This window comes from Pongo pygmaeus, chromosome 17 (assembly GCF_028885625.2).
Source record: "Pongo pygmaeus isolate AG05252 chromosome 17, NHGRI_mPonPyg2-v2.0_pri, whole genome shotgun sequence".
NCBI lineage: Eukaryota > Metazoa > Chordata > Mammalia > Primates > Hominidae > Pongo > Pongo pygmaeus.
Genome location: NC_072390.2, coordinates 51,973,186 through 51,997,176, shown reverse-complemented (window position 1 = coordinate 51,997,176; position 23,991 = coordinate 51,973,186). Strand labels below are relative to the sequence as shown.

At 52.0% G+C, this 23,991-nt stretch overlaps 1 protein-coding gene across 50 annotated transcripts in view; it reads left to right on the top strand.

Annotated features, from left to right (window-relative positions):
* The window catches only part of CELF4 (CUGBP Elav-like family member 4), a 324,294-nt gene that overhangs the window by 72,167 nt on the left and 228,136 nt on the right, over window positions 1–23,991 (top strand). For all 50 annotated transcript variants that reach the window (XM_063653557.1, XM_063653555.1, XM_063653556.1 and 47 more), the window contains exon 2: window positions 7,941–8,023. In XM_063653557.1, coding sequence (XP_063509627.1) covers window positions 7,941–8,023 — 83 coding nt within the window. The remainder of the gene's footprint in view (window positions 1–7,940; window positions 8,024–23,991) is intronic.

The window sequence follows — 23,991 nt, the reverse complement described above, 5'->3', positions numbered from 1 at the left end:
CATCAGGGGCCTGAGCAATGTGTTCACTTCCCCAGACCTCACGGCCCACCTCCCCCACACCCGCATCCCTGCAGCAGCCACTTCCTGCTGCCACTCCGCTCACTCTCACCCAGCCAGAGGCAGAATGGAGCTCAGCAATCTCTGCATTCTACACTGTCTGCCACTGGGGGAAAGGGGGCCCTGGAGTGAGCTACTCCTATAGTATTTACATTCTGGGTGAACACACACAAATGCAAGGCAGACAAAGACGTGTATGATTCTAACTGCAAAATGAGAAAGACCATTGCCAAGGGCTATGAGAGACGTTGGGGTTGAAGTAGTCAGGGAAGGCTTCCTGGAGGAAGGAAAACTTAGACACTCCTAGAAAGTTACGTGGGCTCTAAAGCGGTGAGGCATGGGGGAAGGCAGCAGAGGGAAGGATGATGTTCTTAGGCTTGGGTTTACCCCATGTGGGTGGAGAGGCAAGAGGAAGTCAGAAATCTCTTCTGTGGGTGGGGAATCACTGTGTCACATGGAGAGAGGACAACCGCACGAATTGTTGGAATACCAGCAGGGAGTACTTGGAGGAGTGGGAAGAGAGAAGGAAGAAGATCCAGGTGGAAAGAACTAGGGAAACAAGAATGGCCAGGAAAGGTCCTGGGAAGATGGCAGGAGGGTCAACCTTGGCTGGACACACAGAGAAGAGCGGAGAGAGAGGCACAGACCTATGGGGTCTTTTTCGCGCCTGTTACGCAGTCCTGCTGAGCCCCAAGGGCCCAGCCTCAAGTTGTTCATGGTTGAAGTAAGAAAATGAGGCTCATCCTTGAGGCGGGCCATGGGCAGAGGCCACATGCGAATCCATAGAAGGTGAGACCACAGTGGCCGAGGTAGATGCTCAGGGCTTCAGCTTGGAGTAGGACCTAAGAAGTGGGTCTTAAAGGCTGTGTAGACTCCAGCCGGGCACCCGAAGTGGGAGGACGTTTGCAGAGGAAGAACATGTACATGACGAGCTGCTCTGTAGCTGCCTCTCTCTCATGTGGCAGCAGAACATCTGCTTCAAAAGGTACCAGGAAGACTGCCTTTGCCCACCCAGAGCACGAAAGACAGAGCCTGGATGGGGGAACAGATGTGACCTCAGAACACCAGTAACCCTCTTCCCAGGGAAGCTGGTGGACTTTCCCTCCCTCCCGCTTGCGATCCACTCCCAGAGATGCTACTATAACTTCTCTGCAGTGGCCTGCATGTTTTTTGAATCTTCCAGGTGATTCTCAGGTGCAGCCAGGAGTGAGGACCACTAAGGAGTGATGCTCCCAGGCTGTGATTTCAGGCACCATGGCAGGTGGATGAGTGGAGATTTGGGGCAGAGGGGCCTTCAGGGAGCCCCTTCCTTGGCCCCTAGGTCTGGCTAGTGGGCCTCCTGCTCCCTTCCCATTCCCCACCGCCCAGCTTTCTCCCACTTCCTCCGGGCCGGCCAAGTCCAAGGCCTAAAGGATCTGATGTTTTATTAAAATCCAGACCTTCCTATTCTAGGGCCACCTTCCTCTGGCTAATTCTGTAATTCAATTAGTAGGAAGGCAAGGCCCAGCTGGGGTGGGAGGAGGGAGAGCATCACATTGGGAACCTTCCCTTCCGCGATGATTACACCCCAGGCTTCGGCCCTGTTCAGAGTTGGGCAGGAAATTGTACTTCCTTCACTTCACAATGACAAGGGCCTTTTATCCCGGCACATGGGGGCTTTGTAAATTACTGCCATCTCCTTGCAATTAATTCTGCTGCACTATGTTTTCCCCCCACATGGGAGAGGGCACCGCCCACCTTCTTGGCCACAGCAGTACCCCTTGCACCATGGTCTGCACGCTGCCCATGTCGGAGAGGGGCATCTGCCACCCCTGCGTGCACCCTAGCCCGACAGCACCCTCCCGCTGCCCACGCTGCCTGCCTCTCCCTGGCCCAGAGCTCACTTCTCCTGCCACACACTCCTTCTCCCTTCCCTCCTCACTTTGCCAACTTTTCCCAGTCTCCCTTCAGTGCCCCAATCTTGGATCTCTTTCCCCCACCCCATAGTCCCTCTTGGTCTCCAGCTCACAGACCCCTGAATGAGGAGCTGGGTCCTCCACTTTCCACTTAGCTGTATAGACATAGACGAGCCTGTCTCCACCCTCACCGAATTGAAAGTCTATTCAGAGACAAGGCATCAAGCTGGTAAATGGAAGGGATAAGTAAATAAGAATGGTAAGTGGGAGAAGGTGACATGGCTGAATAAGGAAACATGCGTGCGGGCCAAAGTGTTCAGCGTATGTGATAGAATCTCAAGTATTAGAAGACAGGCAGGTCTGTGCTGGCCAGAGGAGGTGGGCACGGGGTCCCTCTCGGGTGAGGAGAGGAGGTGGGCATGGGGTCCCTCTCAGGTGAGCAGAGGAGGTGGGCATGGGGTCCCTCTCGGGTGAGGAGAGGGTGCCATAGGGAGCCCAGGTGTCAGCTGCTGAGGGCAACACTGTGGTGTGACTTCTCACCCCACAGTTCTGTCACCTCTCTGCCCCCACCCCGCCTTGGATGATTTCCAAAGCTGTCTCTGCTCCAGAACAGGCTGCACTTCTATCCTGCTTGATCCCGTGACTCAGGAAGAGGTGGGACAGAAAGCGCTGACCCCTAACGGGTGGTAGACTCCATAATGAGCTGGTGCTGGGAGAACCATCCCAGACACTGGGACAGGAAAGGGGGCAGCTCAGGGTGAGGTCCTAACCCACCCAGAGAGCCCCTGGATCACTTGGGTGGCTCTACCTCAGGTCCTATCAGAATTGCACAGCTGGGAGGGCCCTCCAAAAATGGGAGGGCGAAGACGGGGAGGTGTCTGCACCATCATGGTTTCCATCCCCCAAACACCAACCCCCAGAACTCAGGGCCAAAGAACCAGAACCATTTACATTTCCAGCTTGCTGAGTCAAGAGCACCTGTGTCAACTCCCAGCACCACAGCAGCCAGCCCCGGCTCAGAGGAAGCTTTGAGGCAGGGCCACAGCCACCCCACCAAGGATAATGTCCCTCATGAAGTATATTTGCCAGGCGGCAGATGTGCAATGATCTTTGTCTCCTCAATACAGGCCATAGGCCCTGCATCCTGTCAGGCTCACCTATTCTCACCCACCTCCTTTTCATTTCATCCTACTCTTTTAGCAAAGATTTTTTTTTCCTTTCAAGTTAATTATGCAAGTGATACATGAATACATTCTGGGTCTAAATGTGTCAAACAAAACAAAAAAAGTGAAAGTCACAGGAAACATACCCCCCTACTCCCCACCCCGTACTCCCTGTTTTCAGTTTGGTGTGACTTCCAGACTTTGTCTTTCACGTGTAAATACAGGTCTGCGTATATAATGGGTGAGTTGATTGTGTCTCCATTGTATATACATGGTGTCTATTATTTCACAACTTGCTTTTCCCATCTGACAATGTGGCTTTCCATGCTGGTACATTGAGGGTATTTTCATCTTTTTAACTGCTGTCGAGTATTCAGTTTAAAAATGAAAGCATTCCTGTCCTAAGGGACATTTAGGTGGTTTTTAATTTTTTTTGCTATTCCAAGCAGCCACACTGGATCCCTGCCAACTCCTCTGTGAGCACGAGTGTATGTGGATCATAGGACCAGGACTTGGGAGGGATTTCTGGGTCTGAAGATGGGGAGAGATTTCTGTGCCACTGGCCACATCCCCAGGAAGGATGAGGCACCCTGCACAGACCTTCTCAAGCCTCAGCATTCAGAGCCCGGTGCTAGCCTCTCTCCCACACTGTCTTGTGTTGTTAGGCAGCTGCTCCTTGAGAGAATCCCATTTCCCACCTCAACTGTGAGTTCCCAAAGGGCCCCGCCAGGGATGTCTCTGGGGACACCTCAGTACAACATAGGAGAGTGAGTTTGGCAGATTAGTGGCTGCTGCGCTGAGGCTGATGCTCCCCACCTTCCCCCCTTTCAGCTAGACACCCTCACAGCCCACAGCCCCCTCCTCAACCCCTGTGAGATGTGGAAATGAGCCACAGGAAGTCAAGGCCAGCTGTTCTAGCTGGGGGTTCTGTGTGTCCCACCCCCATTCCCTCCCCAGGAGAGAGCAGTGAGTGTCCAATGGCTGAGGCTTGGGCACCCTTTCTTCCCCGGCTCCCCAGCCTCCACCCCAGGCCTCTCACCATCCACAGCATCCTGTGATGGCAAATTCTCCTCCTGCAGCCCCCTCCCCACAGTCACCATGCCCCCAAGGCTCTGCCCTCAGCCAGGGAGCAGACTGGTCCCTTCTTTTGAACCCCGGAGTCAGTGCTAATACCTGCTTATCCGCATTTGCCTTTCTCAAAGAGCCTTAAGATAGCCAACTAATCTGCCGTGCCGGCGTGTCAGCTGCTGCATCGGACGGGCTGGAGATGGACTGGGAAGGGCCCGGAGTGGGACTGCCCCAGTTAGCCTCTGTGTCCAGCCGCTCCCGCCTCACAGAGGTGCAGAGGGAGAGAAGGAAGGGGCTTCAGCACCTCTCTAGCCCCTGCTTCACAACAGTGAACTGATATTGGCACTGCAGCCTGCACTTAGTGAAGTGTGTAGAGGCTGTTCATACTCACCGGCAAGTAGGTCTCCCCACAAGCTTCTGAGGGCCATTACTCTTCCCATTTTACCGATGAGGAAGCTGGGGTGGGTCCTGCCTAGGAAGGGGCTCTCCTGGGCTTCTCTCACTGCTTCCTTCTTTCATCTCTGTTCCTTTCACAAATACATTCCCTTTCCACCTCCTCTCTGAACCCGAAAAGGGAAGGGAGGCAGGAGGAATTTCTACATTGGAAGAGGAGGAAAGGGGTTTTCACTGGGTGCAGGCTGGATGGTGGAGGAGTCAGGAGCTGCAGTTGTTTATCAGTCTTTTCTGGGATCAACTTGGGGGTGAAGGGGGAAGCATGGTGAGAGTGCACTGTCAGGTTCAACAGGCTCCTGGGAGCTCTTGGGGCAAAAACCCTCCCATCAGGAACCCGCCTATCAACTCTCGGGCAACCTCTGGCCCTGCCACCACTATGGAAGTCCAGTGTGCCTCAGTGCCCACAGATCCTGGACAGCGCTCAGTAGCCTCTGATCACCATTTCTGTGCCTATTGGCCCCACCAAACTAGCTGAGGTGTTCTGGCATTCAGTACTTTCAAGGAATACATATTAGCCTCCACTCATATGCTGGACACTGAGAACCAAGCAGAAACAGAACAAAACCAGGCTCCTAACCTCATCTGATCATGGGGAGCCTGCCCCTCAATGAGCAAATATATGTGACTCTGTCAGGGAGTGATGGGTGCCAAAAAGAAAGGGAAATGGGAAAAGGGGTCAGGGTCTGTGTGGGTGCAGGGCTATGTCAAATGGCGTGGTCAAGGGAAGTGTCTCTGAGGAGGTCTCATTTGAGCAGAAACCAGAGTGAAGGGAAGGAGCACACCATGCTGATAGCATGGGTGGGGTGGGGGGGCCGTTCTGGGAAGAGGAAAGACCAGTGCAAACACCCTAAGACAGAGTGCGCCTGGGGGGCTAAGAAGTAGTGAGGGGACTGGTGAGTGGGGCCAGGGGAAGACTGGAAGGAGATAAATTCAGGGGGTGGAGACGGCAGGGGGAGGTCACCCAAGGTCTGGAGGATCCTGAAAGATTTTGGTTCACAATAAAGTTGTGAGCTCTCTCAAAAACTGTGGCAGAAATTCCTGAAAGCTGGACAAAAGCAACAGATTCCTTTTCCTCTGGAATCCTTTTCTTGTTATCTTGGGCCATGGAAACAATATGGTCATTTCCTCCTCCTACTCCTCCTCCTCTTCCTCCCTCCCCTCATCCTCCTCCCTCCAAACCTGCCCCTGACCTTGTCCCAAGCTGGCTTGCCTGCGTGCAGCAGAGGCAGTGGCCGCCTCCTGGTTGCAGGCAGAGGACAAGGCCAACAAGGGGACGGGAGGAAAGACACCCCCGGGAGAAGCAGGCGGCAGCACGAGGGACGACGTCACGGGGGCCTCTGACCGCTATTCATTTCAGTCCCTGGGTGTCTCCATCAATAACCGTCTGCCAGTGACCAGGAGGGAGGAGGACAGGAGAGGAAGGAGGGGTGATCTGGGGTCTGGAGGAAGGGAGAGATGAGAAGGAGTGGGAGAGAGGCTTCTCCAAAGCTCCTCCAAGCCTGGGGCAGGAGTTGGAGGTGGGGAAGGCAGAGGGGGCACTGGGAGCTGAGAGTTTCTGTCTCCCAGGCTTTTCTCCCTGTTTCCTTCTTTCATCTCCGTTCCTTTCACAAATACATTCCCTTTCCACCTCCTCTCTGAAGCCAGAAAGGGAAGGGAGGCAGGAGGAATTTCTACATTGGAAGGGGAGGAAAGGGGTTTTCACTGGGTGCAGGCTGGATGGTAGAAGAGTCAGGAGCTGCAGAGGACACCAGCAGTGTTCTGTGCCCAGCAACCAGAGTCTAAAGCAAGCCTGATGACAAGGGCTGACATAGGTACCAGACTGGCACCAGCAGCCTGTGGGCCTCATGAGAGGAGGGCCTGGGCCACGAAGTCTGGCACAGAGCCTGCCACAGAGCGAGCACTCAGGAAATAAATGGCCATGGCAATGACCAAATGGCTGGCTGTGGAGATTGGCTGGGGATGGACTAGACCAGCCAAGGAGGGCTGCCTGGAGTAGGTAGAACTTGATCAGATTCTTGAAAGATCAATGGGTTTCAGAGAAGTGAACATGGGGAAAAAGCGCATACCAGGTGAGGAGGTGGTGAGAGCAGAGGAATGGGGGGCAGAAGGGAACACAGTTTGTTGGGGATGTGGCCTTGGATAAGATCACGTGAGAAAGAGAGGAACAAGAGAGGCAGCCATTCCACAGGGTGCCTTCTCTGGGGCCATGGGTGGCTTGAAAAGGTCTGCGGTGACTGTTCACCAGAACAGTCAAGCCTGCTTTCGCCATAGTGAGCTTTTGGGCTTTCCCCATGGTTTTGAGCCTTGCAGGCCTCCCAAGCCACCTTCAGCCACATCTGCAGGCAGAGAAAGAAGGCCTGACACTGGGCACGCTGGGCAGCTTATGGGAACTCCCAGAAAGACTCCCCCATCCCCACTCTCTTGGCCTTGTCACCACACCTAAAGGACAGCACTGAAAAGTCACCCCTTGAGTATATTCCTCTGTCAAATCCAGATTCCCTGGCGAGGGGGTGGGGTGTGGCCCAGTTAGAATTACTCAGTGGGAGAGCTAGACTGAGCCTTCTCAGTTTGCAGGTGGGGAGACTGAGGCCAGAAAGAGGATGTGATTTGTTAAGGTCACCCAGGCAATTAAAGGCAGAGCAAGGGTGGTCTAGTGCTGTAAGTCGGTGGCCTGGATATGCCCTAGAAGCCCTCTGACTTGGAGGGGTGTGAAGACCATCTGTCACGGCAAATCAAACAACAGGGGTTGGGACAGGGGACACAGGGTACGTTTATTTTATTAGGAGGGCCTGGCTTAGGGTCTCCTTACAGACTGAGCCTTTATTTGGAAGGCTTAGAGGAGCCCTCCACCATCCCTGAGGGAGCAGCGCCCAGCACTCCTACCGGCCAGAAAGAGAGCCCATGGTCAAGTGTGGCTAGAGGTGCTGTGGGTGAGGGGTGGAACCTGCCCCTTCTAGGAAGCGTTAGGGGCTGGCGCTGAAACAGGGCAGAGAGGTCTGAGGCACCAGGGTGTGGGGTAAGGAGAGAACGGTAGGGAGAGGGGGGTGTGGTGGGGGGAAGATGCAGGGTGGGGAGACTCCGCGGAGGGAGCAAAATAGGAAAGCAAAGGGAGGTACGAGAGACAGACAGCCGGGAACACCGAGAGGCAGAGAAGCTCCGAGAAGAGTGCACGGGAGAGAAAGAGAGGTGGGGACAGGGACGGAGCGGCAGGGAGGGGAGGGAGCATGGAGGGCGGGCGGCAGGGCGCGTCGGCGGGACCGGGGGCGCCCCACTGACCCTTCTTGGCGCTTGCTTTCCTCCCCAGGCTGCGCCTTCCTCACCTACTGCGAGCGTGAGTCAGCGCTGAAGGCCCAGAGCGCGCTGCACGAGCAGAAGACTCTGCCCGGGGTAAGTGGCGCCCGCCGCGGCGCAAGCGGCCGACGCGCCGACAGGGGGCGACTTCGGGAGGCCGGGCGGAAGCGCGGCGCGCGGGGAGAGGGCGGCAGGGCGGCAGGGCGCCAGCCTGCGCTCGGGAGCCCGCGCGCCCCCCAAATCCCCGGGCTCCCGCCCGTCTGGGCCCGACGGGATCCGGGACGGGGCCCCACTTGGCCGTGGCCGTGAAGGTGGAGCCCAGACGCAGTTACTGCGAGGGCAGCCTGGGGCGGGGGAGCGGCGCGTCCCGGATCCCCGGAGCGGGAGCTGCCTCCGCCGGGCCCGCGGGCCGCGTGCGCGATCGAGTCCGCCCATCGAGTCGACGCGGGCCGCTCTAGTGGGGGAGGAGGGGGCCGGCGTGGGAGGGGGCGCCGCGAGTGAGATCACCGCGGTTTATTTAAGGAGCCAGCCCTCGTCTTTGATAAACTATCGCGCCTCGGCCCTGGTTTACAGCTTCTGTGCGGGGGAGAAGAGAATTATTTATGGCCCCCCTAACTGGATATGATATCAGCCATGGCTATTATCGAGGCTAGTTCATCACCATAAAATAAGAAGTGTTCTTCGGGTCAAGGGTCTGCGCGGTCTCTCCTGTGGGTTCAGAGAGATGGGGCGGTGGTGAGGGGGGAGAGATATACGGCTGCTGAGTATCTAAAGATAAATGGAAAGATGTGTGTTTGTGGGCATAATTTAAAGATTTTCTAAATATAGTGTTGACGCTTATACAATGGACACTGCAGGGAAGCACATGTGTTCTATGAGTATGCACACCCGTGCTTACACATGCATGTTTACATTCTTACCAAGCCAACCATATGTAAACACACGTTTCAATTTCTACCCCACAGCGGGAATGGTTAACCAGGTAGACGGAGAGAAAATGCAACCCCGGGCGGGGGCAGCCTTCCTGTGCATCGAAGATCTTTCTTTACTCGTTTAGGGGTGGGGAGAGCTGAATTACACAGGGCCTTCCTTCCATTAAGACAGCCTTTGTATTGTATTTTGGTATTTGTGATTGCAAAGCACGGGGCTGAGTCATCTTAATAACATACCCACAGATGCAAATATATGGAAATCGAGCACCGCACAGATTTTGTGTGAAGCCCAGCTCTGGCAGGGTGGCCATTCCCCAGTTGTTTTTTCAGTTGCGCGGCTACATGCACATATATTATAGTAATTACTTTCTGGGTGCCCTCTGTAAGATGGCAGAAATATGCTCCATATCGCCCCATGTTATGTGTGAAGCATAAAGCCATATTGTAGGATAATCGAAGGCTTCTGAGAAAGGTTTGTGCTGATTAATAAAGTGTTTATGGTACTTTGTTTTGGGGGAGATTGTGACAGATATTTTAGAGCCACCCAAATGGAATAGAAAATACCACATTGTTATGGGAGGCCCTTCATCAGCTTGAGAGAGATTGCTGGGGAGTTTCATGGTGGCTAAAAGCCGGAATCAGTAGGCGAAACAGAAAGAGAAGGTGGGAGGGGGAGGTTTAGGATTTTGAAAGAGGAGAGGCTGGGAACTGGGAGTATTTCTGTAGCAAGTGTGGATTGTTGAGGATCTAACATTAACTTGTGGTTGTTTATTTTACATATAATAGAATAGCTAAATGATGGAGTGTATTAGTTCTTTAATAATTTATAGAAATACTTTGATGTTGCAGTAATTACATTAAAGGTCACATATCAAAGGTAATTTGGTTGAGCAGCTGTGATGGTTTCTCAGAAGCAATCAATATCACTGTCCGTGGTGCTGATTTCACCAAGGGGCCTGCCAGATTAAAGAAGGCTTATTACCAGGCAGAAAGGCCCAGGGGAAATCAGGAGCACATTGGAGCGACGCGCCAGCCCCCCTTCCACCGATAATTAACACTGTTCCCCATAATCTGTGCTAATCCTTCATACTGGGAGATCCAGTGGCATTTTTCTGAAATCACAAAGACAAGTTGAGTAAGTTTGAGGGAAAGGGCAAAAAGAAACGTGAATGTATGTTGGGACGGGAAGGGGGAAGATAGATAGACGCCAACAGCAGAGCTGAAACATAGCCTAGAGTCCCCTCGAACACCATCCCTTCTTCAAAGGCTTCACAGGGAAACTCATGGCCTCAAAAACCTCATCAAACAATTCTCGGGGCAGGCACGGCCCACTGGAGGGAGGGGCAGGAATAAAAGACCGGATTGCAGCTCGAAGTTCCGAGGGCATATTTTCTCCACACAAACCTGCATGCAGACGAATGAAACACAAAATGACCAAGTAAAATTATTCTTTAAAGTGGAGTTGTTTTGATTCCAGAAAGCAGACCTGGTGTTATTGCTGTTGGTTGGTTCTCTCCTCTGAGATCAGAGAAAGTGTGCCACTAGCAAATGCAGGGACGGGACCAAGCCAAATGCTCTCACCCAACCAAATAATAGGCGATCCTGACAACTGAGGCTGTGTTCATGGCTGCCTGTTTCGGTGAGAGACAGAGGGGGACTTCTTCTTGTCTGGGGTGACCACACTAGGCGCCCCAGCAAGCACACTCTATGTCTGACTAAAGAGAATGAAATTGAAAAAAAAAAAGAACCTGGAAAACTAGTAACCTCAGCAATTTAGGCACTTTTCCAGACTTCAAAATCCATTAAAATCAAGCCATTAAAATCAGCCCTCCACTGTCTCGCTGAGGAGAGAAGGAGGAGAAAAGATAGTACAGGCAGTCTATGCTGTTTCTAGCGAGTTACGGAGCTCGCATCCTGTTGCCAGCAAGAAAAATAATCCCATTGCTGTCATACACACACACCACCACCATCACCATGAGCAACAATAACAAAATGACAGAGACAGAACTAGAGGCACCCCTAGCACATGTCTTCTTTGGGGGCCTGAAAAGGGAAGCTGACATTTCTCTTGGGATCAGTGGAAGCTCAGAAACCACAGTGGCTGTTCTTACAAATCAGTGATACGTGATTCCCAGTATCCCTGGGAACCAGCCTGAGCAGGGCCCTCTGATGGCTGATGGAGTCATCCCTGGACCAGTGGCACAAATGGATTATTATTTTTGAGTTTGGCATGCTTTAGTAGAATTAGATTATTAAACTATGAAGCTTCATCTGGGTCTTTTTGAGCACTGCCTTCTGCCAAAATCCAGGCAGAGTGACTCCCTTTTTCTAATCTCTCTGCCTCTCTTGCCCTCATACTCTTGATCTCACTCTTTCCTGACTTCCTGTTCTTTTCCTGCCCGTGCTCCTCTATTCACAAAATTTGTTTCACTATTCACAGGGGACAGTCAACATGGGGCAGTTTCTCAATCCATCAAGTATTTCCTGTGTGCCAGATGTCCTGTAAAATACAGAGATAAGAAAAACACATCCACCTCCCCGCTTGGAGTTGTCCATCAAGTTGGGGATGGAAGCCACACACACACACACACAAATATCTACATAGTCAACAATACAAGACAGCACATGTTATTATAAAATGGGTAGTGTGGACAATTGTTCAATAATCACAATACTTTTAAGCGCTTACTATATGACAGGCATGATGCCAAGCACTTTACCTACATTGCCTCATTTTATCTTCAAAACTACCCTATGAAGAAGATGTCATGATTATCCCTCACAGAGTAGGAGATCGAGGTTTGCCCAAGGTCACAAAATTGATAAGTGGCCGAGCCAGGACCAGCACTGAGTCTGCTACCAAAGCTCAGGATACCTGCCTCTGCCAGTGCCACCGGTTGCTTTAGGAATTTAGAGAGAACCAGGATGACCATGGAGTGCAGGAGTGACTCAAAGTTTTCATTCAGGATATGGGTAGGGTGGGAGTAAAATGAGTCAGATGGGAGCACTGGACCGAGAAACGACCCAGAGTCCAGGCACAACAGGCCAGGAGCCAGGTGACTCACGCAGGGCAGGAGAGGCCCACTCTGAGAACCACCTGGGGCCTGAGTGTGCACGGGAAGCCTCTTGAAAGAAGTCTGTTCCTTAAAATCTACCCCTAAAGCTTTGTCGCAGCTCCTCCAGCCATTGGGACTTTGTGGGGAATTGTCTTCCAGGAAGAGCCCTTCTGTTTCCAAGGTTGGGAATACAGGGTCTCAAGGGAGATGCTCAGATGAGAGAAAACCAGGTGCTATGACAAGCCGTGGCCAGCACTTTGCTCCTTTGGTAGCAGAAAGGGCTTCTCACCAGGGCTGGCAGGGGAAGAGCTGGGTCCAGCCAGTAGGAGGCTAGGAAGCAGTGGGAATTAGAGCTGGCCGGGGATGGGGGTGGGGGAAGTGGGAGCTGTATCTCCTTGGTAAACATTAAAGTTCCAACTCACTAGTTAAAGATTGGCTTTTGTGTCCTCATTCCAGCAATCCTAGAATACAAAGCAAACTAACACCCTCCTCCCTGCTGTCTCTCCCTTCCCCTCCCCTCGCGTCAGCCTGGCAGACATGCAGAGTCCCGCCATTGCACCTCCTGACTCAGGTCACCACGACTCAGGATGGGTCACTTCCATGGAAATTCAATGTGACCTTCGAGTTTACCAGGAAAGATGTTAAAGTGGGAAAATTCTTTTCAGAGAGCTCAACTGGATTTCTAGCACCGCTATCTCAGTCTGTCTCTTCTTTCTATCCCTTCCTCTCATTTTTCTTTCTTAATCCCATTTTCTCCTTCTTTCTTTCTTTTTCTTTTTCTTTCTTCTCTTTGTGCCCCCATTTTCTCCTCTCTTCTCTCCCTCTGCACATTTTCCTCTATCTCTTCACCAACACTTTCTTCTTTTATCCTTCAGACTTGTCTCCCCTTTCTCTCTCCTCCCTCCCTCTTTCTACTTTGGCCCACCCCACCTCAACCCTGACATCCATAGGAGGCTCTGGTGGGGACCCCATCACCATACAGGGGCTTCCCTGGCAAGGCCCATCTCCCTCCCTGACAGGCCTGCCATTGAGGGATCCATCTAATTTTATGTACAACTGTAAAGATGAATGATAAGTAGAAAGGATGCAGGCAAGAACAAGATGAATAAATTATAAAGGGCAAATGATGACAAGACAGGGGTCCCCAGAGACAGTGATATGATAACAGAAACTAAAGACGAATTTATGATGGATGTGGTTAGCATGTATGGAGGCTGTTAATTCTTCGGGGTAGTTTTACAACTTCTAGTGACTGGTGCAATCAAAGCTTTTCATTTTAGAAATGGGATGTATTTCCATTTGTTTGTCCTATAGGCACAGTGTTGGTTTTTGTCTCTGAACAGTGAGTCTGGGTCTCATCAGCACCTGCATCTTCCCTCCCAGCCCCTGCCACCTTCTGTTTCTCTGCAGAGATCATCTCAGCCAGATCCACACACTCTTCCAGTTCCCCGGTCCTGTTGTCCTTCCTCTTGCTGATTGTATTAGCATGGGACTGCTGCAACAAAGCGCCACAAACTGGGTGGCTTAAACAACGGAAATGTATTGTCTCACAGTTCTGGAGGCTGGCAGTCCCAAATCAAGGTGTTGGCAGAGTTGGTTCTTTCTGAGGGCTGTGAGGGAGAATCAGTTCCAGGCCTCTCTCCTCGCTTCTGGGAGCCTCAGGCATTCCTCGGTTGTAGACGGTGTTCCCTCTGTGTCTTTGCATCATCTTCCCAGTGTACATTGTCTGTGTCCAGACTTCTCCTTTTTATGAAGACAGCAGTCATATCACGTTAGGACCTGCCCTAATGACCTCGTCTTAACTTGATCATCTGCAAAGACCCTATTTCAAAGAAGGTCACTTTCATAGGTCCTGGGGTTAGGACTTCAGCATCTTGTGAGGGGAACACAATTCAACTCATAACACTGAGAAAGGGGCTGCCCTGTGGCTCTTCCACAGTAGGGAGGACAAAGGCCTACAAAAGTGTCTGAGTCATGGGGGTCACCCAGCCTTTCCTCTGTATCTCACCTGGATTCATGCTTTTTTCTTTCTCTTTGGGAGAATGGATGATGTATCTTTCTTCTTTCTCATATTCCCCGAAAAGAAGTATTCATCTGTCCTTTTAGGGCAGTGGTTCTCAATTTTGCCCTGCAGGGGACATTTGACATTGTCTGGAGATGCTACTGGCATCTAGTGGGTAGAGGCCAGAGCTGCTGCTGAATATCCTACAATGTACAGGACAGTCCCACAGCAAAACATGATCTGGACCCAAGTGTCAACAATGCCAAGGTAAAGAAACCCCATCCCGGGCCTAGGGCGGGTAGAAGGTGGGACAATGAGGCCCTGGGGCAGAGCGTTCCTCCCTTACTTGCTGGTTCTCATTCATTCAGGGAACAAGTCCAAAGGTCCTTAGAGTGTTACAAGAGGGAGGACTTGTGAAGAGGCAAAAGCTCCAATGGTGTGAGCACAGGGTAGAGGGGGAGTACAGGCAGGAGCAGAGGGCAGAGCCCACCTCCGGGCATTAAGGATCATTTGTCGCCTGCCATTCACATGCACTCATGTCTGCAGGGCAGACTTGACCCAAGGGCTTGGCAGTTTCAGCACCGACTCCAGCTCAGCTCGCTCCTGGGTTAGGTGAATGGAGACTTTGCTATAACAGAGCTGGGACCAGAACCCAGGCCTTGAGTCCCGGTCATGTGGGGCATTTCTCCAGCCCATACCTTCAGAAGAGCCCCCATCCCAACAGCAAACAGGCTTGGCAGGCATGTGCCCTAGCCAGGCTTTCCAGCCAAACAGGACCTTTACCACAGAACACCAGCCTGGGCTCATTATACAGAATGGAACACCAAGGTTCCAAGAGAGAAGTCCAAAGCACTTTAAATCCAGGTACTGAGGGACAGATGGGCATAAGGGCTACATCTGTGATGCCTTTGAAACTTGCCTCTTCTCTTCCACATTAGCCCTTAGCCCAGCCCCATGTCCCACTATGTTCATGCAAAATCTTTTCAATCTCCTCCCCACAGAGACATCTCAAAGTCCTCCTTCTCCCTGGGGCTGTGCCCACAGTCTTCCCTCCTAGACTGCCCACTTTCTCCTTCCCTGCCCCAACCACTGTCCTGAGGGTTCCCCGTTTTTCAAGCAAGTGACTCTTGACTCTCATAGGGGCCTCATATTCTCAGTGGCCCCCACGACATAGTCCAGGCCTGCCATGGGCTGTGCCCAGAAAGGCTCCCTAACAAGTTTATCTGAAAGAACCAGAGAACCTCTGTGCCTGCAGTCATCATACATGACTTGAAGGAAATAAACAAACAAGAGGGCACATGAGATAATGAACAGAGGGAACCTGGGCCAGGTCCAGCCTGCCACCAACAAGCCACGTGGCCTGGGCAGAGCAATGAGCTCGGACCCTCCCTGGACACACCATCTAGACTGTGAAGGAGGTGGTGGGCCATATCACCTCTCAAGCCCCTTCCAGCTCTGACATTCTTTATATTTCTAAGAATAATGAGCTCAGCATTACTCACATTACTTAAGACAACAGGGAGAGGAGAGGAGAGGAGAGGAGAGGGGGAGAGCGAGGATGACAGTGTCTCCTGCTCTCCACTACCCGACGCCATTAGTGACAAGTGTAATAAAGCGTGGGTCAGATATGTCTCTCCCTGACGCAGAGCAGCCAGACTGCCTGCCCCCCAGGGCTGGGGCTGGATTCCTGACGGTACCCCCACCCCTGCCCTCTGCTCAGGTCTCATTCTAAGGACACCAGACAGGCATTTTGCAATTTTCGCACTGCCCCAGTGTGGCTTGGATCATGGTTGCCATCACCCAAGTCAGCGGCAGCAGCGTTTACAGATAGCCTGCCCCCTGCGAAGTTTGGTTGTGGGAGGGAGGGTGTCTGGCATCGGACAAAAATAAGTAAGACACGGCCTGTTGCAGAAGGAGTTTATAATCTGGTTTGGGAGGCAAGTGTGAAGACAGCTCATGATCCAGAAAATATCTTTAGGGGCCCCAAAAATGGTAGTGATGGGAAGTGCCCAGGAGTTCAGATGAGAGAGATGGCAGGATAAGCCAACATGCCCTGGAGGAGCCCACACCACCACGGTGGCCTTCTGCTTCCAGACCCTCACCCCTCTGATGCATTCTTCAGAGGCTGGCCAAGGGTGTCATTGTAAAATAAAGGTCCCACCACCTGCAAACCACCCAGGCTTCTGTCACCTACAAGATTCAGCCAGGGCAGACACCATCCTGGCCACAAACCCTCCAGATGCACATTGCCTTCCTGCAGGCTCCTCTTTTTCCATGTCATTCCCTCTGCCTGGAGAGTTTCCATTCATCCTTGGAGGCCCAAATCCAACATCACTTCCTCTGAACAAATTCTCTGCCCTGCTCGGGGAGCTTTCCAATCCATCCCCATCCAAGCACCCAGCACTGCCCTTGGGGCCCAGGCTGCTCCGTTAACACCAGAGTTCCCATCTTGGATTCCCAGCCTGTACCTGCTTTCCTGTTTCTGCACCTGTGCCTGGAACTGGCCCAGAGCAAGGATGGGTGGGAGGGAGGCAGCTTACCCTCTGCTGAGCAACCTTGCTGGCCTTGGCATTTCCAGAGGCACCAACAGATCATTCTGGCAGCTCCTATTCCAGCCATATCACCTCTATGCCCCTCCAGAAAGTCTTCAGCCTAGCTCACCCTGCGGGGGTACATTTGGAAAGAGGAGAAAGCCTTGCTCTCTGGTCATGGATGTAGAAAGGAAGTGCTGTGTGGAAGGTGCTTTGGCCCAGGCATTTGCCGCCGGCGCAGGTGTGAATGTGGGCGTGTGTGGAGCGAGGTGTGTGTCCATCGGAGCGGGAATGTGAGGCTGCCACAAGGGCTGTGCCTGCATGAATCTGTGTGAGGCTGCAAAGGGTTTGTTGACCTTTCGCCAGAAAACGAGGCTGAGAAACAGAATGTCTGTGTGAGCTCCTGCTCCGGGATGGATGTGTTTTAGGATTGGAGGGTTTCTGCTGGGTGCATGTGTGTGGGCGAGCAGAAGGACCTGTCTTTGTTGTTGACCTGCAGGGATCCGGAACTGTGGGCTGCCACGTGCCATCAAAAATAGGCAAGCCTGGGTGATAATAGAAAAAAACGGTATTGTTCTTTATTCTTTAATTCCTCATGAAAACAGCTGTTGTAAAGAGGAAAGGGCTGGAGTGCAGGGGAGATAAGGTCTCTCTAGGGCCCCGAAGTTTACTGTGGTTCACGCACCCTTTTTTTAATCAAAGGCATTTGTGGTATGTTCCCATGAGCCCACCAGGGGCACCATGTGGGTGGCATCCCCTTCTGGTGGCTGAAGGAGCACAGTGTGTTTAATGGTGAGCCTGGTGTGCCCAACCCTGTGCCCAGCACAGAAGAGGCAAAATGATGCCGAACACTCTGCTCCACCCTTCAGAACACTGTCAGCCTGTGCAGAGGACACCAACTGACTTGGGGCATCCACCCAACCTTTCCAGGTCTGAGTTCCCTAATTTCTATCATGAAAATCACATGTGTGAGCCCTTTATATGCTGTGGATTGCTAGAAACCATCCAAGTTGTATTATTAATGACAAAACAATGATGTGAGTGGGGATGACCTTCAGAGTCCTTTGCCACAATAAAGTCCTGTGACTCCTAATTCACAGATGAAATAATTAAGAGGATAATAAAAATATAGAAAGGCTCAAGTATGCAGTTTGGACTATATGTCCCATTATATTTCAGAAAAGAGCTGGGATGACCCGAAAGGACTCCACGTAGCGGGGAGGGCAAAAGTTGGTTGTGTATGTAAAGGGAGAGGAACTCGAGAAATGAGTAAGAGGAGGAAGGCTTGGGGAGCCAGGTCAGTGTGAATTTTCCTCCTGGAATTGGGGATGAGAACAGGGAAAATGTGTCTGGAGATGGAGGAGGCTTTTCTCACACTGCTGTACTTCACAGCCTCTAGCCCCTTACAGCCTGTGGGCTCCAATCAACTCCATGCAGATCAGTTGCTCTGAAATCCTGCACGTGCTGGGCATGGCTTCAGACCCCAGCAAGTCTCCAGCTTCCCTGCTCCCTAGAAAGGACCTGCCTACTCCCAGCCTACCCACCAGAATCCTCCCAGGGCATCAGGACCTAGCCCCAAGCTCCCTTCCTCTGTGGTGCTGCTCTAGGTTGCTCTAACCAACACTGATCTCACCCTTGCCTGAGCCTCTGCAGGTCAACAGCACCGGAAGTCTAAATCCTGGCTAAAGTGTGGACATCAGATCAGCATCACCGGGGTCTGTTAGAAATGCAGAGTCTTGAGCTTACTCTAGATCATCTGAGCCACATCACTCAGACAGCACCCACCACCCTTTAACAAGATCCCTAGGAGATTCGTGGGCACAAGAAGTTCAACCACCACTGGCCTAATGTTAGGCTTTAAAGGATATTGTCTTAGTTGGAGCGCCCCCAGAAGCAGACTCTAGACAAGCATTTGAGTGCAAATAGCTTCTTTGTGGGGTTGACCCAAGGAACTTGGGTCAATAGTGGAGACAAGGAAGAGAGGAAATCAATAAGGGGTGTCTTATCAGGCCGACCAGCTTCCACTGCGGGTGTTGCTGAACCCCAATGGGACTCTAGAGCCAATGTCAATCATACTCCTTGGAGTCATCCCACCCAAGGGGCCAGAGAACTGGGGTATTCATGCACCAATTTCCACCAGGCTGTGGCCGAGGTTGTGCCCAGGGGTCTTCCGCTCTCTAGCTTTTCTGGCTTGCTGCATGGGTGGGCAAAGTGGGCTCCACAGTCAAAGGAAGCCCTCAAGCTGGAAGTGCCGGTGCTGGCAGTTGGAAGTCAACCCACTGTCACTGAGGTGGGGAAGAGAAGGGGTCATGGGCAGGACACCACCTACATCTACTGCAGATTGAGCCTTGCAGCATCGTCCCAAATAAGAGAGAAGATCAAAGAATCTTGTCTCTCTAACCCCGATGACAGCTACCAATCACTGTGTACTCTCTAGAGCCAGACACTTCACAAATATTATCTCATTTATTTAAGACGGCATCACCCAGGTCTTAACCAGGCCTTATTAGTGCTATTGTATGGAAGAGGAAACTGAGGCAAAGGGGCTTGCCTAGACCAGAAAACCGTGGAGAGATCTGGCTCCAGAGCCCATGCTCCTTCCTCCTCATCCTAGGGCACTAACCCTGTAGAAAGCCAGAGCTGCATGAGGGCAGGAACCGTCCCCGTCACCCCAAGGCCACACACCAGGCTCTTCTGGCAGGAGACTCTGGCATGATTGCAAGACACCTGGGGGGCCCTGTGGGGCAGGGCAGTGGCCCTCAAGGTGTCACCACACACCTGGCCTACCTCTGCATTGGAGAAGTCCTGTTCTGAATGGAAGGCAGAGTCTGATTCCATCCCCAGCTCTGCCTGGAGCCTTACTGTGTGCCCTTGGAAGCCACTTAACCTCTCTGAATTGTAATTTCTAAGTGGCCACCCTTCCACTTAGAAATTCATTTGGCTGCAGTGGCCTCGACAAATAACACTTTGGGTTTTATGCACATCACAGAGTCTGGGGCCTCGTGTTGCTTCAGCAACATAACCATGCAACAGCAACAACATAACAGAGTCCTTCTCCTCACTGCTGTCAGAGGGCATTGCATCTGTCATCAAGCAGAGCAGGTCCAGCTGCCTCTGTCCCTTCTATCGGGAATGCAAAAGGTTTCCAAGAGGTCCCCTCTCCAGGAGACATCTAAGTATGTCTCATTGGCCAGAGCTATGTCACAGGGCCACCCTAGCTGCAAGGAAGTCTGGGAAAGAGGATGTCTTGCCAAAGACTATGCACATGTCTTCCATGAACAAATCTGTGCTTCTACAGTGAAGGAGAAGGGCCGGATAATATTGTTGGGACCTGGAAGAGTCTGCCCTCACACAGCCTGGTAGAGATGGTCAGGGGTTACAGAAGAGCAAGCTGGCTGGAGCAGCAGCCACCCCCCACACACGTGCCGCATTTGCCTTCAGCTTAGATCACACCCTGATGCTTCCATGAGGATGCTGAGTCAAGAAAGCAGTCTTAGGGTGTGGACCAGAGGAGCTTCTTCATGCAGCACTGCTAACTCTGCATGTTTATTCCAGCTACTGACATGGTTTCCAATTCTGTGAGATTCATAAGGAGGAACGGAATAAAATTTCAGCTACCCTTAGGTAGCATATTTGTGTCCTCTGTGTCTTTCTCAAGTTTGTGCCCTTCTGTGCCTTTGTGTGTGGCTTAAATATTGAAGAATCAAAGGCCGCCACGCCGGCAACAGCTGTGCCACATCACAGGCATTCCACAGGCAATTCCTCACTCCCACTTTTTTGACAGTTGCACCAGTGGTCTCACACCCTCTGAAAGTGGGTCGGTCAGCTTTCAGGGCCAGCAGCAATGGCACCAACTTTATTTTCAGAGACTGAAGCAGGACCTCTTTTGTAAAGGGGTGTGGGGTCAGGTAGGGGTGCTCTGTGCAAAGGCTGCCTCAGATTGACCTTCCTGGTAAGCTTCAGCATGGCTGAGAGCCAGGAAGGAGGGGACCAGGGACAGCACGGGCTGGCCTGTGCTGCCCTCTACCCCTGAGGCCCTCCCTCGTAGCCTCTGCCAGTGGCCTGGGCTGTCCCATGAGGTAGTGAGCCTCTGGTCACAGACATGTTCAAGCAGTCTGAGTCACGGGATTCAGGGGTTGATGCAGGTAATTCCAACATTGGACCACATCAGTTCTGGGGGGCAAGTTAAGATCCCATGATTTTATCTAAGTTTTACCAGCTTAACCATCATAAATGCCCACATAGTACCAGTCCCAGTCCTCAGCCCCAGCCAGTTTAGCTAGGTCCCAAATTCCCTAGCCTCTAGCCTGGAGTAATCCTCATTTCTGCTTCAGGCCTCCCAATTTCTCCCTTCTCTGAAGACTTCAGGCCTTAGAGGCCAAACCCTCCATGCCACTGGGCAGGCTCATGCCTTAAATTTAACAACCTAGCCTCCAATCCCAGCTCCACCACTCTGAGCTGTGTGACCCTGAGCTAATCACTTAACTTCTCTGTGCCTCAGCTTTCTCATCTCAGCCCTGGGGTGCCAATAGTTCTTTTATCCAGGAGCAGTTTACGGATAGCATGAAGCACGCAAAGCTCTGAACACCCTGCTGCTCTTGCACACAGGAAATGTGCACAATGACAGTCTCTCTATAGCTGCCACTCTTGCTGCGGTGATTCTGTCTCCAAGAAAGGAGTGAATCTTCCTACCTGGCCCCTTCTGGTCCATGCCCGGCCCCTGGCTGCCCAGGTCTGGAGGGCAGCCAACACAGGATGCATAGCAGCAAACCTCCCAGCTTTATAGCCTAGTGCAGGGCTGGCCGCAGGGAAGGGCCAACAAACCCTACCACGCTGAATGGAAACCATTGTGAGTGGCAGGCAGGTCCATAAGGACGCTGGAGCTGGCCCTGCCAAGGCCTGGCTGTGCTGGAAGAGGAGGGCTCGAGATCACCACCTTCATGCCCCCACAAGAGGTATTTGTTAAGTTTGTCCTCATGGTTTGCACAATCCCCCAAGTGAGACCTACATCATACCTCCCTCTCCACTCCCTGTTCACCATTCTTCACTCCAAAACACGGCAGCACCCCTGGAATCTGGGTGAGCACAGCCCAGAAGATTGAAAACCCTAACCAGGGAGAGTAGGAGCAGAGTCATGCCCTGGACACCCTCATGGATTAAGATGGTCCAGGAGGCCCTTCAAGGCCGAGAGACAGAGAGTCTCAAATGAATATGCATTCAGCCTCTCCCAGCAGCCCTGACAGCTGGCATCCAGCAGCTGGAACGGCTCAGAGCCTGGGAGAAGGTTTGTAATTCAATTCGGTAAGTGTTTCCTGAGCACCCACCAGGAGCATAGCCCCGCACTAGGTGCTGCTTGGCAGGTGGAAGTGAGTAGAGGGCAAGAACCCTGCTACCCCTGGGGCTTCCCTCCTGCGGAGGAGAGAAGATGTACATGCCAAGCAATTAGAGGACAATGGATCGAGACTCCAGATTGCAATTTAGAGCTGGGAGTGGTTTGGGAGCGCTTCCAGTCAGGACTGCTCACTGAGTGTCACACTGCCTGGGCAGGATCGGCAGGATCTAGGTGGATGGAGGGGGCTCCAGATGTCACTCCAGTGAGGTGATAGCAGGGGCAAAGGCAAGGAGGAGGGAGAGGACGGGGGCGCTGGCTGAAGTTCAGGAAGGGCTTGGGGACGGGACTTAGCGTGAGTTGGGAAGGCCTTACACATCCCACTGAGGAGCTTGTTCCCTTTCCTTTGGGTTTTTGGGAACTCATGAAGCTTCCTGAGTAGGAGAGTGTCCACTTCCACATGGTACGTGGCATGGTCTGGATGGGGAAGGCCTGTGCCAGTCCTGATGAGAGGACTGAGGTGAGGACGTGACATCAGGAACAGGAGCTGAGGCCAGTGGAGAGCCTGCCTCAGTCCCCCTTTCCAGGAGCAGCCTCAATGGGCACAGGCTAGCAGGAGCTACTCACTTGGTTCGGGGCAAGTCCTGCTGGTGGAGGGCTGAAGGGAAACTTGGCTCCCTCTCTGCCCTGAAGCTGGTAAGGGAAGTGGGCATTGCCCTGACCACTTGAACACTTGTCGCACCTGAAGGAGAAAGTCTCCATTCAGGGCAGGCTACGCAGTGCTGGAGAAGTTTCCAAACCACCTCATCTCACTATCGCACGTAGGGATTTCTTTGACATTCAGATTTATAATAAATGTAAAGAAAGAGGCTCCACCTCTCTCTCTCTCTCTCTCTCTCTCTGTCCCTCTCTCTCTCTCTCTCTCTCTCTCTCTCACACACACACACACACACACACACACACACACACACACAGAGTCATGAAAAGTCAGGATCTGCCTGGGATCCATGTGTTGCAAATGCTCCCTGGGTGATTTCGCTGCTCCTCCAGCTTCAGAAACCCTGTGTGCTCCTCTATTCTTTGTCCAGCATTGTCAGAAAATACTGATTCCTCCTCTTGGGCTAGAAGAGTTTGATCCATGAGGAGGGCCCCACTCTGCCATTATGTTTTCCTCCTGAGGGTTAGAGAACCTCAGAAAAGTGGAGTGGAAAGGGACATAAGCACCACTCGCCTAGACAGTTGGACACAGCGCTGCTGGGATGCCACATTTGGGTCTGTTCTCATTTACAACACGGCCTTTATCTTGAAAAGGCTCCATGATTGATGACCAAATAAACCCACCCTAATTCAGAAGAGCTGGGGAGGACACTCATTTCCATTAGCATCCGTATTATGGGGTGTGCTCAGTGAAGTTTTATTACTTTTGAGTAGACAACCCAACAGTGCTTCCAAGTTAATGTCCAACACTGCTTTAATGAATAGATGCAAAGCCTGTGTAACTAGCACAGTGATGAAGTGACACAGAGGATTCGTAAGCCACTTGGAAACACTGGTCTTAGGTTGACAACATATTCCTGCACATAGAACTTTGTCTACACTACTTATTTGCTGATCAAAATTTTTGATAGATTTTTCAACGGCCAACTTTACACCTAAAGTCCAAATTACCCTCTATTCTGACTTGGTAGCGTTGAAATCTACAAAGACTTCAACCAACTCCTTAAGTACTCAGTATCTGGCAGATGCAATGAACTTGTGGTGGCCAAGGCACAGAGTGTCACAGTTCTTGCAGAAAGCCTTTCCTGATGGGCTTGAACCTTCATTCTCTAGCCATCCCCCAGGGGTTCACTGGGGGTTGTCCTGTGTTATGAAATGGCGGGGTGGGCTACCTCCCACTGATGCCCCTTAATACTCTCAGACCCCATGGAGCTTTGCTATTGGTTTGTGTTCTCCAGCCTGCACCATGCCTGGATGTTCCTCAAACTCTTCTAACTCCTGTTAAGTCAGTGGGCAAGAACCTGATCCATCACTGATAGATAAATCAATGGAAGCAAACCCGCTATCTGGCCACTGTTTGAGCCCTCCCTCACTCCTGCCCAGAGGTTCTGGGAAGAGAGTATGTGCCATCTTCTTCTATTCTTATTAAACGATTTATCTGGGGGAACTTATATTTTCTTTTAGGATAAACTGAGCTAATGCGATGTGCTTGTTTTA